This window comes from Molothrus aeneus, chromosome 26 (genome assembly GCF_037042795.1).
Source record: "Molothrus aeneus isolate 106 chromosome 26, BPBGC_Maene_1.0, whole genome shotgun sequence".
NCBI lineage: Eukaryota > Metazoa > Chordata > Aves > Passeriformes > Icteridae > Molothrus > Molothrus aeneus.
Genome location: NC_089671.1, coordinates 3,690,389 through 3,709,239, shown reverse-complemented (window position 1 = coordinate 3,709,239; position 18,851 = coordinate 3,690,389). Strand labels below are relative to the sequence as shown.

At 40.4% G+C, this 18,851-nt stretch overlaps 1 protein-coding gene across 1 annotated transcript in view; it reads right to left on the bottom strand.

The window, feature by feature from the left end:
* The window catches only part of PITPNC1 (phosphatidylinositol transfer protein cytoplasmic 1), a 74,998-nt gene extending 56,718 nt beyond the window's left edge, over nucleotides 1-18,280 (bottom strand). The window contains exon 1 of the mRNA XM_066565881.1: nucleotides 17,682-18,280. Within this exon, the coding sequence (XP_066421978.1) occupies nucleotides 17,682-17,729 (48 nt within the window). The 5' untranslated portion in view covers nucleotides 17,730-18,280. The remainder of the gene's footprint in view (nucleotides 1-17,681) is intronic.
* Between the last annotated feature and the right edge of the window lie 571 nt (nucleotides 18,281-18,851).

The window sequence follows — 18,851 nt, the reverse complement described above, 5'->3', positions numbered from 1 at the left end:
TGCATGCAAAGGAAAGAAGATCAAGCCTGAAGGTCCAGGAAGGCAGCTGGGTGAATAATATGCTTATAGCCTGTATAGATTTTAATTCATGTTGTTAATTCCAGCAAAAACATTCACTAAACTGGTAGCATGATTATAATGTGCACAGTATATTCTACTTCTGTAATATATAAATTCTGAAATATCATCTGACTGTTGTCTGCTGTAATAGTGTTCTTTTCTTCAGCAGACACAAAGAGCAGCAACAGGAGGTTACCTTTGAATTATTTCCAACCATATAGTCTACATCATGACTCCAACAAGCTCACTCCTATTTCCTTCTCTGCATTAAGGTGCATGAAAACTACAGAAAGAGTGAATTGACCTCTCTTGCATCTAGCCAGAAAATCAAATTTTTGATGCCAAGTTCTTCTGAACAAGCCCTTTTTCAAGCATAAAGAAATAATTTTTTTTAAAAAGTATATGTTGCATTCTGTACAAATCTAGGTCTACAGCTCTTATCAAGTAAGTGAAGTAAGGAATGTCACATTCCACAGAAGCTTGCCTCACTGGAAAGGGGATTGATGGTGTTTTTGATGACTAGGTAGAGAAAGAAAACATCTCCCTGAACAGAAAGTACTTTCCCATGGAAAGCTGGAATTGTACTATTTTGAGTAATGCCCTACTTAAGCACAGGGACACCCTCACTGTGTCACTCACACAAACGTGATTTGCATGTTTTGATGGTTTAAAACTCTGCCTCAGACTACAGCAATGCCTTCTACAAGATGATTCAGAAGATTATTATATTTGCATATTTCCCCCATTCCTGGCAGCAAAAGCTTCCACGGGCCATCAATTCCAGGACTGCAGCCACTACAGGAGAGCACGAGCAGCAAAACAAAAAGGTCCCAATGTCTGCTGATGTCATTCCTCATAAAATGTGGAGCACAACTGCAGCTGCCAGGATTCCTGCACTTGTAGTCATGGAATGTTTCAATTTTCTGATCAGGAAAACAGGTATTCTCCTGAGGAGGACAGGATTTTAGATATCAACAGAGGACAATGCAATTTTGTAGTTCCAGAACAAGGAGCCACATGAGGATTTTTGATTATTAACTCTCTTGCTGAAGAAGATGAGGCAGCAAAGCAAGAAGTGCCAGAACAGAAAAATGTTCTGCCTTACTGAGCCAGGCTCATTCCTCCTGGATATCTACTGACCAGAAAAACCTTGCTTCATCTTGTGCCTTTTTGTCCATATTATATATCATTTAGCAAATAATCAGGTTTACAATTTTATTAGGAGTCATTAGGAAACAATTTAAATTTTCTAACATAATTTGGTCCTCTGGTAGCACAGTTTAAAGAACACATAAATGTGAATGTCATATGCAAAAATGACTTATGGCACTTTGTGGGAGAGTAAGACAAAGCACTTTACCCAAAGCCAGCAGAGTTCTACAGAGTACAGCTCAGGATAGAATTGTCTTGCACATCACACACAGCTCCTCATTCAATGAATTCTCTCTTACGTTCATATTTTTGCATTCTTAGTGCAAAAGAAGAGAAACTCCCACTGGCTTCACTGTGTAGAAATGGACCTGAGAAGGGCATTAATCTTGCTGACCAGCACGTATAGGAATGCTGTCAATTAATTACAAACATATCAAATGTTTGACTGCAGATGGTGTACGTGGTGTGCTTTTCATGTACTGATTTACAGTCAGGGAGGCGGTTAGAGTGAAAATGTAACTACAAATCAAAGTTAAACAGGGACATAGAAATGGATCTCTGTTTTCAAGATGGACAGTTCTGTGTGTGCTGGGCATGAAGCAGGGCTGTGGTGATGGAGCAGCATCAGAACTGTGTTTGCTCCTGGCAGTGACCAAGTGGGGAATCTCTCCTGGAGCACAGGACCCTGTTAGTTTAGATGCTGTGCATCCTGCAAGAGCTAGGATCTAAAATAAAGCAAACATTAGCTCCTTTCAAAGATGAAACAATCAGAGAGTTCGCAGCTCCAAACGGAAACCAGGGAACATGACATCCTGCCAACCAGCACTTGGCAAAACAACTTCTAATATAATATGCAAATACTGGTGCACTGATATTACTTGCAAAACATATTAATAAACTGCCTGAAATCCTAACTATTAGCATTACTGCTACCTCTGTGATTCTCTTTAAGAAACGGTCCCCAAATAGTTGATGGTTTATAGGAATAACAATTAAAAAACCAGTAATCAAAAATCCTCTATTGAAGTTTAGTGCTTACATGTAGTAAAGCAGATAGCCAAGGTAAAAAAAATCTGAGTTGTATTCTAAAGATTGAATCTTTGCATTTACAATTAATTCAGTATGTTGTGTTGGCATTAAATTATGATTCTATATAGAATTATATTATAATTCTATATTATATTATATTATATTATATTATATTATATTATATTATATTATATTATATTATATTATATTATATTATATTATATTATATTATATTATATTATCTATTATTTCACCAAGTAAGACAGGAGTTGTATTAATTTGCTTTTCATATGTTTTTCATTTGCTATCATCTATTAGATGTATTGAACAGAAAATTGAGAAAGAGCATATGAGAGTGGCTGCTATTACTCAAGAAAAAGAAGAAAAAGTGTGTGGCTAGCACAGCTTGAATGCATAAACACAGAGTGAAATTTAAGACAGCTTTAGTGAGGAGAAGTCATGTGTTAATCTGTGTTTAAAGAGGTCAGCAGGTACACAGCCAGAGCAGACCCAGCAGATAATGGGCAATTTAATATCAAAAGCCCATTTTGCCAAGGCCACAGAATCCCAGAATATGCTGGGTTGGAAGGGACCCACCAGGATCATCAAGTCTAACTCAGCCCTGCACAGGACATCCCCAAGAGTCACACCATGTGCCTGAGAGCACATTCCCCCATGCTCTAAAAGAAACAAATTTCCCATAAGGAAGGTCCTTGCATAGACAAATCATTGTTTACAAGGTGCAATACAAAGTGAAACAAATAGACAAAGAATTTTTAACCCTGGAGAGAGAGCACCAGTTAAGTCCCAGAGGAATTTGTGGTGGGTCTGAGTGTTCCTCTTGTCATTAACAATGGTTGTAGCAACTTAAGATAACTTGAACTCAACAAGGATGGAAAGCTACATTTTCAAAATTAACCTCCTACAAAAAAGATTTAAAAGAGGGAGTGGGAGGTGTATTACAGAGAGTACAAAGAGAAAAAAGGAGAGAACATAGAGGATACAGTTACAGCGATCACTTGCAGCCTGCAAGGCTCAGAGAGCAACTCTTGATTAGATTAAAAGCTCAGTAACTTTATCTCCTTGACCTTAGAGGGAATGAACACCTGGGACACCAGCTTAAAATTCTTTAGCCCAAATTCACCACAGGGTCACCTCAGCACTGCAGATGGAAGAGTTCAGGGATGAAAACTTAGGATTCACCGTGGTCTTCTACACACAGAGGAACCAAAGAGCTCCCAGTTTCCTGCTGGTTAGCCTGTGTCACCCAGCTCTGGTACTGCTCCTGCTTCTGAAACAGAGAGGTACAGCAGAGCCCCAGGGCTGAGCAGTGTGAAATTACAGAGAAACATCTCACAAGGTCAGCTGAGAGGAAACCAGACCTCTCCTATTGGCAGTGCAGGAATACAGGGAACGCAGGACATGAGCCTGCCATCCTGGGTGAGCTATTTCTCCTTCTGATGAAAATGCAGTGCACATCCCAGTGCTATCCTATCTTAAGGTAATGATTAATTTGTGGAGTTGTACAGAGTCTGCCTGAAAAGGATCCCATACTCAGGATGTCAGAATGGCTTTATGCCACCCACAGGGCTTTGCATTTTCATGACAGCCATTCCCTGAGCAGCTTCATTAGACAGATACACTGAAATGCTGGCTTCTGTCAAGAAACCTTTCACAGAAGAGTTTGCATATTTTTTGAGTTTATAAAAATTGCTGAAGATTTAACAGAAAAAAAAAACAACAGTAACTTGTTATTCCATCAGTATAAATGCAACATATGAAGAAATAATCAATCTTTAAAGCCTCAGAAAAGAAACTGTTTTAAACTGGCATCAATATGCAAGCATGAGAAATAGGAAAAAAAGTCTATGGATGCTCTACACCTTTTAGACTTTGATGATGTAATTTTTCTTTCCCTGTTTTCTAGAATATCATAAGCAGATGCAATGCACCAATTTGCTACAGAAAGGACACAAGGAACCAAATTTTCAGCTGACTTACTGAGGTGAACTTTATATGAGGTGACTTTATATGTCAACTTGCAAAGTTTGCTGTTTGCTGTGCCTCCAAAACAGTTTTTGTTTAAATCTGACATATGTAAACAATTTGCACACATAAATCAGTGGGGTGATGAAATGTTGATAAAGCTAAAAGACCTTTTGCTTTGAAACTCTTGACTGGAAGAGTCAAAAGTCCAACAGTAAAAGAAGGGTTTGCAAGATAAGACAGGCAAAAATGTTCCTCAACAGCTCTGTCGTTATTTTTATGTCAGTGATTGCATGATAAAATATTTAATCAGCAAGTCTATTCCTTTTCCTACATGGTTTCCTTGTATTTCCAGTTTCCAAAATATGGAAAATACTTTAAAATGTCACCTGATGGAGCAAGTGAATTCTATTGCTTTAAACCTTATTATTTAAATTCCTTTCTCTGAAAAATGCATTCTGTGTCCTTCCTTTTCCCCTTACTTTTCACTTCTTTTCTTTTAACTGACAAAATAGGTAAAAAATGTTTTAAACCAAGAGCATTTTCACTGCAGTGTAACCTGTATTTAAAAAGCAAGGTACCAGAGGAATGAACACAGCACAGGAGCAGGGAGTATCAGGAACCACCCATCAACACCAAGATAAAAATTCATGCTACAATTTCACACGGAGAATCGTGACTGTTAAGAATGAATATTCATAGGTAACTGCTTAAGAAAAGTGTGGAATAACCTGATATAAACTCAACAAAATGAAGCCTGGTAAAACACAGTGGTAAAGCTTTCAGAAACTTCAAGACTAAATTCTGGTTTGTGGCTGATGAAGACTTTGCTGAAGCAGCAGCTTGACTCCAGCCTTGTTCTTGTGCCCACACAGGTAACACTGGTTAGAAGAGGGAGTTATTTCTCAGGTCAAAATCTATTTAGAGGAGATTTAGGCAGCTCCAAGGCAGAGGGTTACACAAGGACTCTGGGACTTTCAAACTTAGCACCAGCACCAGAAGGAAGGAGAGGTCCTACATCTCCAAAAAGAGGTGAATGCACAGCTGAACTGGGAAAACTCAGAAAGGCCAAGAAAAACCCAAGCTGGAGACTGAATTTCCATTAGATCTGTGAATCCAAGACATGCTCCTTAAAACACATGATCTCCTAATCTACATTAATCACCGTCAGCAATGCTTTTTTTATTTCCTTTGATCAAAACCATCTTGCAAACTCCATTTTTTTTCCTTGACTCACTGTTCTTGTCAAAAGTTTGAATTGGCTACAATGCTGAGTTCTCTCCTTCCCTTACCATTAAATATGCATGAATACTTCAAAGCCTAATGCTTTAGTGCACACTTACTGTTACATGGAAGTTTGTGAGTGGCCCTAGGGAATGTCTGTAACAATAAACTCAATCAAGTGCTACCTATAACATAAGCCTGAAGTAGCTCACTTAATTTGCAAGTCTAACTTCCAAAATTGTGGAAAAGGCCTGCAAACAAAGATGTTAAGTATAACAACCCATGGAAAGGAATGCAATTGCTGTGAGCTTGTAAAAGGCCTTCAGGACCTCCTTGCAAAGCTTTAAGAGAGTCTCTGACTCTTGGTCTTGTGTACAAAGCAAGTGACACTGAATTAAAAAACATGGACATTTCCAGCCAATGTAAACCAGCTTAAAAACCAAAATATGACAAAACATACCATCCATGAAAGCTATTTTGTTTGGCTTTGCTTTACAAAATGATAAAATGTGGAAGGAAAATTGAGAAACAAGAAACAACAATGAACTCAGTTAAAGAGAAAACTCGGGGTATGCACACATCTCCTGCTCCTGAAAATTCATTTTATATCCTATAGCGATAGGAAAAGTTGGAGGATCCAATTAGCCAAACTTAATAAAGACCAAAGTCTGACAGCTGCTTCAAAAAACGGCACAAAAATCCTCAACAGGTGACTGCTGTGCAGAACTGAGGCAGCAGCTCCACTCTGCACTTCACTGCTCACACAATTGCACCAATTAGGCATCCTTGATATGGGGCTATTAACACATATTTTATAAATGCCTTTGGTAATAACCGCACTATCCTGACTGAAGTATTTGCACCTGGTTACTTTATACTCCTGGGCATATTGCTTTTTGCAGTAAATACAGAGCGTGAAATTATTTTGAATTATTTAATTTTCACATCTTAAAATATTTTAGGGAGAAAAATCTACAACACCTTTCCCCCCACCACCCATATGTTAGGAGTAATTTAGGAGAGTATCTGTGTTTTTACTTTGAAGAATGGAAAAATATGTGCCTATTCACATGTGAAAACATGTATTTGTACATGTATTTATGTATTATAAATACATAAATACAATGTATTTATGTATTATGTATTATAAATACACAAATAAATACATAAATACATTGTATTTATGTATTATGAGATTAATGTGTTACGTATTGTAGATATACCATTTAGCTGATTCTATTGGAGTTGACAAAATTTAATCAAAAGCTATTCATATGGTCATGAGAGGGGGATGCTGGGAATAGTTGTGATAGTAGGATGTGTCTTGCCCACATGGAAAATGTGGAAAACTTTGGTGGAAAACAGAAGGAAATGAAGAGTTGAGATGAGGTAAAGGGCCAATGGTGGAGATCACAAGCAAACAGCGATTGCTGCTCCTCAGAGGCTGGTCAGGAAGCAGAGTTTTACCCAGAGCTCAGTCCCCAGGGTGGGGTGACACAGACTTGACCCCATGCACCAGAGCAGCTCCTTCCCTCCTGCAGAAGAACATTTGCTTCTGAAGTGGAGGATGCTCATTGATGGCACTGACATTCCTTGGCCTGTCACAAGACACATCACTCATGTTGTTTACTCCAGTCCTGGCCACTGAAGACAAACTGGCATGTCTGAAAATGTCTTGGCAGAGAGGCAGGAGTAGAGGTATCTACATTTAACTTGTAATATGCTTGCAGCATGATTAAATAAAAACATAACCACCTGTTACCCTTAATTCAGTGGGAGTATCAATTTTCAATTATAGCATTTACTATCCACCCTCAAGTATGGCAAGGAACACCATGGCAACATAAACACAGTCGTGGCTGCTTGAGAAACTTAAATTATAAATAGCAATGTATAGCCCATGAGGTTCTGGAAATAAACTAACTAATCCATAGGCATTTGTTACTATGACATAACATTTCCACTCAAATGCTGTTTGCCTCATCTCAAACTCCCTCAGAACAGATTTAGAAGTTTGGCATCACTTGACTCCAAGCAAGTTCAAGTTCAGACATGAAAAAAAGCAGAGATAGTGGAGGAAAATAAGCTATAGCAGAACTGTGGAGAACAAATTAACAACAAAAACAACAAAATCCCTATTTAGGCTTTATTCTGTTTCCACTGAAGTTAATAGGGGAAAAAATCCCAACATATCCCAAATGCATAACAGAATCCCCTTAATATAGACAAACATGTTTCTATACTGAATCACCCCTGAGGAGAAAAAAAGAAAAAAATTAAAAGAAACAAAAAAAGAAAAAAGGGCTTAACTGAATAGCAAATAGTGTAGAAACGCAAATAAACTCAGTAACCCTCTGAGACATTGGAGAAATTTTGGAACTTGGTGCTCTCTTCAGCTTCTTTCTGGGAGAAAGGGCCATGGCAACTGCAGGAACCCAGGGGTTCACCCCGAGCTGAGTGCTCAGGGGGGAGCTGAATTACCAATTGTTCCAGTCTGCTGGGCAGCTCCTCGTGCCCTGCAAAGCCCAGGCCAAGCAGGAGCAGCCCCTTTTTGCCAGCTGGCCCCAGGCCTGCTGGGGCTGGAGAGGCTTCCTCACCTCCCAGGGATGGAGGGCTCAAAGGGGGGAAAGCAGAGGAAATCAAAGGCTCTGGAAAACCAGGACTGAACGCTGAGAGCAAAGAGGGACTGAGATGTCTGTGCTGTGAGGACAACAAGAATTTCACTTCATGTTGGCTCACAGACATTTTAGTTTTGACACAAATCTGGGGCCTTAATCTAAGCAGGTGGTAATGTTATTTAGGTTAGGCAAGAGTAATAAAGATTTAGAGACATCAGCTTGGTCTCTTTCTTGTTCAGAACAACAGATTTGAGAAATTTATATTTTCTTTTAGCTTACAGCCATTGGTAAAAGACCATTTTTGATCAGACTGATAAAAATCTGTAATGGATCTCTTGAGGTCGATGGAATTATTTCAGATTTACACCATGCAATTAAAATGGAATTTAAATTCTCAACATTTCTTTTCTAAAAATATGCTGTGTTTTATCACACATATTTGGTGAAATCTTGGTCTCTCTGACATCAGTGACAGCACTCATTGGTATTACTATGGTCTAATTTCCACTGAGTGTTTTTCTGTTCACACAGAGTGAAGCAAAATAAAAACTGTCCCACTGAAGGAAGATTTAAATCAATTTTATATCAAGTCTATGGGATAAAAGAAGCAGGTAGTCTACAGCTACTCTAATAGCACATTAAATACACACAAGTCTTATTTAAGACTGTAATCATGTGTGTATTTAATGTGCTTCATTTTGCTTATTGCAAGTCATTGTACAATTAATTTATTTAAATGAAAATATTACCTAGAGTTCAGCTAATTTGCACTTTTGAAGAAAACCTGACAAAATCAGAGAAGTAGCTGATAAATTTGTCAAGCATCTTTCAGAAGATAAGATTATACATACTCAGACCAGTATTCAAGTGAGACTATTTAAAAACATCTATGTATGACCAGGAGAGAGCCAAGCTTGGCCTGGGTAAGAACTTCAATAGAATTATCATTGTCTTTACCTTCCTGATAAAGACAATTTTTTTAATTCATGGCAGACTTCTGTATTTTGGGAAGCTTTCAAGCAAGATGGTGCCACTAGCACAAAAGGTTATTTTAATAACTTTTATATAAAATGAGAGTAAAAACCTGAAAATATACTCAAAAATTAGTTGTATTTGTCATCAGTGGTTGATTGTTAATCAAGCACTTGAGCAACAGTGTGTGTCACACTGGAGTGTCATTATCCCACAATTATTTTGTCATGCATTGTAATAATATTTTTACAGAAAAAAACCTGAACACAGTCATTAATTGCTCAACACATTAAACCTAAGATGACATTAAATGTGATGAAATGGAAAATAGGGCATTCTCAGCATGCTCACAGAAAACAATTCCCACAGAGTCTAAGTGTTCCTAAATCACTTGGGCAAGACTAATCTTAGAACAGACACGTAAAAACTCCTAAATTAAGACCATGATTTTTCTGGAGAGCATATGAAGAAGTCTTTTACTAAATCCACAAACATTCATGTCCTGTGACTCACATGACTCCTGGTGCTTTAAATTAAGTGTGTGTGCAAGTTATGGATGTGCTGGAGCTCGGAGGGTGCACAGCAAACCCAGCTTTGGAACTGCAAAAGTACAAAACCAATAGAACCCAAGACTGCTTCAGCATTTCCTAACCACAAACAAGAAAAAGATGGAAGATGCATATTTTTTTCCCCAATAAGAGCCATTAAGATGTCATTCCTACAATTTAGCACCCTGCATTGTACTTTAGAAAATTAAAAATAGCTTTTTGATACATATCCAAGGATTCAAAATTGGCTGATCACTTATAACCAAAATTGGAAAGAAATGATGAACTTAGAAGGAAATAAACAAGACTAAGCCTAGACTAAAAGCATTATATATAAACACAGGAGAAGTTCAAGTCTGGTTTCTTCCACCTACAGAGTGTAAATCCATCTGTTAATCCAACTTGAAATCTAAATTACCTTTTCTTCACTCCTTTTTGAACACAGTCAATAATCTGGGGAGCACCTTTCTCCTTGCTTTTTAGATGCCTGCAGACACTGGCAATTACACTTAAATACATGCACAACATCCCTACAGAGAGTTCTTCAGGCTGCACTGGAGGGCTCTCACAGCAAATTTGCATGAAATGTCATTATTTGCTTTATTTTGGTAGAAAGTCTCACTAAATCTATTGCTGATTGTGATAGATGATCTATGAACCAATGAAGATAAAGATAAATATAAGGAAAATTATAACTCAGTGAAAAAAAATTAAATTCCAAGTAAGTTTTGCATTAAAAAGGATACAAAGGATTATTCCTGACCCTCAATGACTGAGAATATTCAAGGGTTTGCATGTGTGTTACCCATCCTCAGAGTATATCATGGTTGGTTGTGTGTTAGGTTGGACAGCCAAAATGCAAAGCCTGAGTGGATTTTAGCATCCACAACTGACTTGCTTCTATAAGAGCAGCCTGGGGAACACATTTGTCAGCTCACAGTCACACAGAAGAATTTAGTGAATGAATCATTGTTATAAACTATGGATTTTCCATTATCTGACTGGGCAGCCTTTTGTACCCAAGAACATGAACTCTGACAGATTTTAACATGCAAATGCCTATCAGACTCACATGAATACTCATGAAGGGAAATATAATTTGCAATCTTTCTTAATTAGTACAAAAATCTTTGTCTTCCTCTAATCTAAAGGGCTTTACAGACTTTCAGAACTATTAATCACCTGAATTTTTTATAATATATGCAGTCAAGAACATGAAAATTTGTATAGTTATATTATTTCCATATAGTTATATTTGTTATATAGTATATACTAGATATTATATATAAAATTATATTATATCTTATATTATATATATATTAGTTGTTGTTATTATAGATATATAGTTGTATTATTTCTATATTAAAAGTATGAAGAATGAAGAAATCAAACAGACTGGACAATTGGAAAAGGTATTTCATATATCAGAGCTATCAAACTTCAAGACACCAATATTGACATCTACATTCATTATTAGGTACATAAACAGAAGTTGTCAGAATTTCAAAAGGGCTGATCATTCAACATTAACATCAACACAAGAACTTCATGTTCTCAGCAAGACAAAGTCCACCCCAAAATAAAAAAACCCAGAAAACTCTAAGTTTTAAAAGGCAGTATTGACATTCTGTGTTTTCCTCTCCCTGTTCTTTTGTTTCCAAACCTACATTATGCTTCAAAAACAAACACAGCTCATGGAGTTCTTGATAGCATCAAGGTTCTGTAGAGTGCTTTAGCTACAAAATGTCCTAAAAGACCAACAGGCTGCACTTTCTTTTATGGGAAATGCAAAACTGGCCCTGTACTTTGCTAACAAAGCCCTCAAATCAAATGTGTGGTATTTTTCACTATATATATATAGATATTTATTTATTTATTTATTTATTTATATTTATATACACCTTGGAGAAAACAAGTGTTGACAAGGAAAGACAGAACAAGAGAGCTAGAGAGATGGATGTCAAAGTCTGGTGTTCCTTGGGTAATATCTAATCTTTTCCACAGAAATAATTTTTTAATGATTTACACTGAAGTCTGCAGAACAAAGTTTGTCTTGTTTCTTTCGCAGAGTTATACTGAAATGTGCAAACAGGAGTAAGGGGGAAAACTGCATATTTTTGGATTTCTATTTGCAGTGGAGATCAGTGAAGGTTTGACATCTGCTCTGCATTGCTGTACTTTTACAGCTGACCACAACTAATGTAAGAGGGCCAAACCAAAGCAAGGTGTTTATTTTCCCCATGCTAAAAACCAGCCCTCACTTTCATCTGCTCCTTCTTGCAACTAGACCATGGTCCAAAAGAAAATGGAATAATAATTCTTCCTTGGTGCCAAGAGTTAACTTCTGGTGCTTTCTCTCCTTTATCTGTTCCAGTGATTCTTCCCAGGCCATAAGATTTAAGGTGAATTTAAGGTCACACTGTGTGCAGCACAGGCCTTGTGAGGAGAGTAGACATGACCCACCAAAACCACATCCAACCCCTCTGCTGATAAGAGACATACACAAGGAATTCTCTTAAAGGGTAAAAATATGCTCAGAATGGTGTAAAGAGGTTTTCTAGCTCAATAATTAACTCTGAATCATCCTCAGACAGACGTGTCAGGGCCTCCACTGTATTAACTGCAAAAGGCAGGTGAGGCTGCTGATGTTCTCAGAAGGCATCTCCTGGCAGAATGATTTACTACAGCAAAAGGTCCCCTATGTTTCACAACAATTCAGTATATTGTAAAGGAATTGGTGTGAGATGCATTAGAGCTGTTGATAGCTTAAATTAAAATAGCACAATAAGCCTCTGTTTTTGCTGGGCAACCTCAGCTCAAAAATGCCAGATAAACATTTTCTACAGAGGTCATGGACATGGCACGGTCCAAGTATAATTTCATTTACAAGTAATTAAAATAAATGAAATTTGATAAGATGACTTCAGCTTAAGTTTGTTTATAGTCCTCTTGCTTATGACCAACATATTGCTTTTACAAGTGTTCCATACATTTATATATTCCTGAAAATATGTTCTGTGGCTATAGTTGGGAAATGAAGAAAATGGACAAAGTTGACCATTATTTAATCCATCTGTTTGCAGGATGAGTAGATATAGTTTGCTCTGCAGCAGATCACTGTACTTAAAAAAATATTTTACACTTTCTACCCAACTAAAGGCTTTGCTGTACTACTATAGCTATGTCCAAATATTGTAACACCTGCTGACTCTCAGGGCATAACAACCCTTCCTCATATGCTTTCAATGAGCTTTAAATCTGTCTGAACAAAACATGTTATAACATGTACCCTTTGTGCACAAAATGGGAGACTATGAAATCTTCTAAAGAAGAAGTGTACACAAGATTCAGAGGATACAAATGCTGTTTACACAGATGTTGTTGAAATAATTTTATGTAAATAATTCACACTGGGAGAATTCATAATGTTTGAAGCAAAAACTAAACAATGGATATTTTTATAAAGCAGCAAGGATAACACCTCTAAAACCAGAATTTGTTAATGCTGAAAGGACTTTTTGTTGAAAAACCATGATCTGCATATACAGACATTTTGCAGGTCTCTGCTTGTTTGTATTCATGACAATACAGCTGTTCCTCCACACCTCATGCAGGCAGTGCTCCCCACAGATTCAACTTGACTTTTATTTAAAACACAGAGTGGGAGTGATTCCACCAGCCTCAGCAGAGATAATCTTGGTTGAAATAAAGAACAAAGGAAAGAAAAACCTGTCAGGACTTTAGGTACTGGCCATGCACATACAGTTCAAAACTAACAGAAATATTAATGGTCATCCCTGTTTCCAAGGAAAAAACCCTATGACTCCTTTAGTTAGCAGTTTATTTGATGTTCAGCTTTCAAATTTACACAACCCAGCTTCACATCACTCATAGCATTTTATAGCAGTAACAACTCAATTTTCAACAGGATCCAGCAAAAATGTCTTTCCATCTATTTCCCTAAAGAATAATCACTTTCCTCACAAATCAAGAATTTCACTGTACTTTGCCTCTTGCAGAAGAGTTCAGTAACACACTAACCTATAACATTTGGGTTACATTTTCAGATATGGATATCTCTAAAGCACAAACCCACGTAATCCTTCCCCTGAAAAATTGTGGAATTCTGATTGCAATGAGCTCCAAGCCTGAGAATTTTTTAGCATCTCTGCTCTTTTCAATTGCTTGGTGTTCTTTTCACTTCCTTGGGAATGTGTTTTTTTTACTGATGATATTTAAAACCCACAATGCAGCCTATTATAATATTCTCTCATATGATGTAACAAGCTATTTGTAAGAATGAACTAACACATGAAAATGCAAGGGGAAAAATAACCAAGCAGCAGGCTTATTTATTAATTGCAGCTGGAATGAAGACTGATAACATATCCTGTGGAATTGCTGGAAGAGATTTTACTCTCTTTATGTACTAATGCAAGGAAAGGGCTTTTTCTAATTTAAAAGGTCTCAATGTTAACAAATGGGTTCAATTTGCCAAAAGTACCATAAATGAGGTAGAGTGACTTCTCATTGGCAATCATATTGGTTTTGTCAACCAACAGTCCCATCCTGACCTTATTTGCAAAGTTCTTACAGCAGATATTATTTTGCTTAGCAGTCAACACGGTGCATCCTTTCTCAAAATATTTTAAAGCTGACCAGGCAGCTTGTGACTATGCACACGTAACAGACCTAAACAGCTGTCAAAAATTCAATTTACTGAGGAAGGCTCAGCTTTGAATAAGAACTGTAGTGTGGTGCCACTGCACCTCAGCAAGAACTCTTGGAATAACCCATCTTTCCTGGTGCTCATGGACAAGGAACAAATATTCATCTCCAGCTCCTGTATCCTGGCTCAAAGTGCACCACAACAGTTCAGTCTGTAGCAAACAGCATTTCCTAGGAGATGTTTTCTTTGCAAGAAAGCATTTGGCTTCCAAGCAGACAGGTAGATAAACAAACCTCCTATAAATATTTGGGTATCTTATCTAATAAGGGCATCAAGGAAAGAACGCCTCAGGAACAGGATCTGCAGTAGCTAATGAAGGAATTTCCTATCCACAACAGTGCCAGGAACTCTTGAAACCTGGAGACAGTGCTGCTGTTCCACTGACATCTCTCAGTTTTTAACTCTTCTCTAGAGATAAATTTAGGAGGTGATAGTCAGCCAGAGCAGCACGAACTCCTCCACTGCTGCCTGCACAGGTATTTACAGGCGAGGTCACGACTTCCAGTTACTTGCCTGGACATTACACAACACTTTACTGCACATTTTTTCACATTACACACAAAATCTGACTACAGAAGGTTGGATACAGGTGCTTGGCTGACAGAGCTAACACTTCATCTTCCTGCCTGTGCCAGATTATTTTCACAGAAATGATATGGAGACCACTCTGGTGTTGGTGACAACACCACAAATTAAGGACATACTTCTTTCTCATTCATGTTGTGAGACTTCTGTGGATGGATAACTGGCAAGGCAGTGCTAAAAAAAGAAATCTGCTCAAGAAAGTGCTTTTGGATGTATGCATAAAGTGCACAGGCTGAAAGGTAGAACACCCAAACAACAGAAAAACCAGAGTTTATTAAGTCTACGTAAGAGAAATAGCATAAAAAGGAAAACCATGCTGTTGCATAAGAAAGAACTGCATTTTTCCCACAACTGTTGAGACAGAACCTCAAAAATTCTTGGGTGCTTAACTGCCAGTGGTGTCCATGCAGGTCAGGTCCCCAAGTGCCACTGCACACCAGAGCCCAGCATCCCGAGTGTGCAGGACATTGCAGCTCCTGTGGGATCTGCCTTTCCCTCTGAGCCCACTGAACTTCAGAGTGACTTGGCACCCTGCAGAAGGCAGTTTGGGCCTCTTCGAACCAAAATGCTCCTGCCTTTTGAAGGGTGAGCATTGCCCCATGATGCTCTCCTGACAACTGCACAATGCAGCACCTTGTTCTACGCAGATGGCAAAAAATCTCACTGTGTTGGTAGTTAATGTGCAACTGAGGGTAAAAATAAGATAACACCACCTTCCTGAGATTGCAAGAAATGTCACAAAGATGAACCACCATGAGAAATACAGTGTGGGACCTCTTGAGTGTGCAAATACTGTAAGAAAAATAAGGTATTTGCTGATTTTAAAGTTTTGTCCTGGTTCATTTTATAATAATTAAATAGATCCTAAACATTAGACATGTTCTAGGTTCCTCATTCAGGCATCTCAGCTACTGTGCTTGGATTCAATAATGGATGATTCAACATAAGAGAAACTACAAAATCGAGTATCTTTACTAATTCTGTTAACATTCTAGAGAACAAATGACATCCACCATTGCCTTCTGCCTCATCATGAATCAACCATTCCTGTTTTGGAAGATTTTTGAACTTTTCTGCATCTGGAAATCTTGTTTAACAATAATGTTTCAAAATAAATTAGATCTGCTCCCTTCTGATGATGTAATGAACTGTTATTAACTAAGTGTGGTAGTCTAAAGACATCAGGAACTGGCTTGGATAAAATGTTGTCTACATTAGAGTAATGCAATAAACAAAGAAAATTATGTATTAAAAGAAAAATGCCATCCAATATCACAGCATATGATATAACTTGGATGGAAACATGCTAGAATTAAACCTATGTCTATGTAACTTCATGTATATGGTGATTTTAGCTCCTGCTCCCAGCAAAAGGAATTTCCTGAGCAGCCTGAAGTAAATATTTGGCAGTTCCAATTCTGACTTTTAGAGAACTGTTAATTTGCCAAATCTGAAGATACGGACAAAAAACCCATTGAGACGACTACTCTGTTCACACCCGCGAGGACTTCTGCACATATACTGGAAAAAATAAAACTGTGCGGCAAAACACTCGCCTGGATGGAGCCAAAGAACAAATGTGTACATTAATTAGCGGGTTAATGAGCGAATTGGGGCGCTCCGCCCGAGACCCTCGGCTGGGACCCTCCGGCAGGGCCGGAGCGGGGCCGTGGCGGGGCCGTGGCACGGTCGGAGCGGGGCCATGGCGGGGCCGTGGCACGGTCGGAGCGGGGCCGGAGCGGGGCCGTGGCACGGTCGGAGCGGGGCCGGAGCGGGGCCGGAGCGGGGCCGGAGCGGGGCCGTGGCACGGTCGGAGCGGGGCCGTGGCACGGTCGGAGCGGGGCCGGAGCGGGGCCGTGGCGGGGCCGGAGCGGGGCCGGAGCGGGGCCGTGGCACGGTCGGAGCGGGGCCGGAGCGGGGCCGGAGCTGGGCGCCCCCTGGCGGCCCCACCGCTGCCCGCGGGACCAGCGGAACTTTGCGCGCAGCTCGGCGCAAAATGCGCGCTTAGAGAGGGCTCGCTGCCCCTCGCGATGCCAAATCCGCTGCAGAAATGGCCAAATAAGACAACACCGAGGTGTTTTTGTACTTGCAGAACACGAAACCATAAAGCACCATCTCCTTTCCAAACGCCATCAGGCCTTTGGGCACCTAATTGCACCCACAAACACTCCATGAGCACCAGTAACTCCGGAGCACGTGTACTCCGTGCCGGTATTACTGTCTTAATTAAAACAGTGAGCAGGTGGGATGCCTGCAGATAAATAAAAACATAATGTTCCTAACACAGAGTTCAGAACACTGACAAAGAGCTGCTTGACTTTCAATGACTTCTTTAAATGACAAAAGTTTTACTAATAAATGATCACCTCTCTTCCCTACCTGTACTGGAGTTTCAGGCCATGTTCAGCTGTGAGGGTATTTTAAGTAAAGGTGAAATATGATTAGAATCTGGGTTTTGGACAAACGCTTTATCAGATAGAAATTTCAGCACAAAACATTCCCTAGCAAATATGCATGAAATTCTTCTTAAAAGTCTGGTTGGAAAATCTTTATAATCAATATTTTGATGACACAATGCTTTTGATATACTTAAGTTACCTTCGTTCCTGCAGGATTCCTATATTTTCCAATAAAAACATTCCTCTCTAACCAGTCATCTCCGACTAAGTTCATTACACGAAGAAAACATATTCAGCAAAACAAATATAACCTCAATTCGCCTTGCAAGAGAAAAGGCTCGGCAAGGAGCAGCCTCTCCGGTACGAGCGCGGATCTTACCTCTTCAACTGTCAGAGGCATACAGATCCGGTACTCCTTCATGAGCATATTCCTGCTGCTCAGTGCGGACCGGCGAACTGGGAGAAAAGTGGTGATTTCTGCACAGAGATCACGACGGAAACCAAACACGGGGGGAAAGAATTAAGCCTCTTTTCTCTGTGCGCGCTTGACAATGTGTCCACAAGACAGTAATGCAACCATCCAGGAAGGCTGACCCAGCAAGAAGAGAAACCACCACAACCGCTTCTTTCTCCCAGTTCTTCCTTCCTTCACACTGCGATCATGGGAATCTCACAGACGCTCGCACCGAGATACGCTACAAAGTCTCAAACCCCCACCGCTCTCGCCCCAGCCGAAGACATCCGTCGGAAGTGCATGGAAACGCCGAGCTCTCTCGCGGCTGTGTCAAGACATGCCTGGGGCGGCGAAAAGAACAAACGAGCCGAAAATGTGGCTTTCGCCCCCGCCGTCAGCACGTCGGGCGGCAGGAGAGATGCGATGCTGATTCCCAAGACAAAGGCTTTTTATAACGTCTCCTTCCCCGGCTGCCAAACGCGGCTCCCACCTCCCCGCCGCAACGCGGCTGCGGCCGCCGCGGCTCCCGCTGGGCTCGGGGGAGGGCACGGGGGGGCAGCGCGGCGCTCAGGCGGGCGGGCGGCCGCGGGTTCCCCGGCGCAGCCGCGGCCGGGGGTGCTCCCGGGCGGGCGCGGAGCGGCTGCAGCGGCGGCGGCCCCGGCGGGGCTCGGCTGACATCAGCGGGGCGGCAGGAAGGAGGGAGGGGGCCGGCGGGGGGGCAGCGGCCGCCGCCGCTCGGGCGGCTTCAACGGGGCCGGGCCGCGGGGCTCCGGGCAGCGCCCGCAGGCGCCTCCCGGCAAGGGGACACCGGCAGCGCTGAGCACCAAGAATTCGCGATTTCAGTTAATTGTGCCGTGAAGACTTCTCGGGTTTTGGAAGTTTATTCACTACGCGTGACAAGGCACCTTGCAGAGCATTTACACCCCGGTGCAGGAGCGGCGAGCCCGTGAGCCTCGGGTACAAAAGGAAAGGAAAGGACAGCGTGGGCTCGGTGTGGACATACACAGGATGTGGAGGCCTCACCCATTTCCCTTCTGGTCAAGCCTCCGCTATCAGCCAGCACATTTTGCAGCACAAATAAACCCTTTTTTTCAT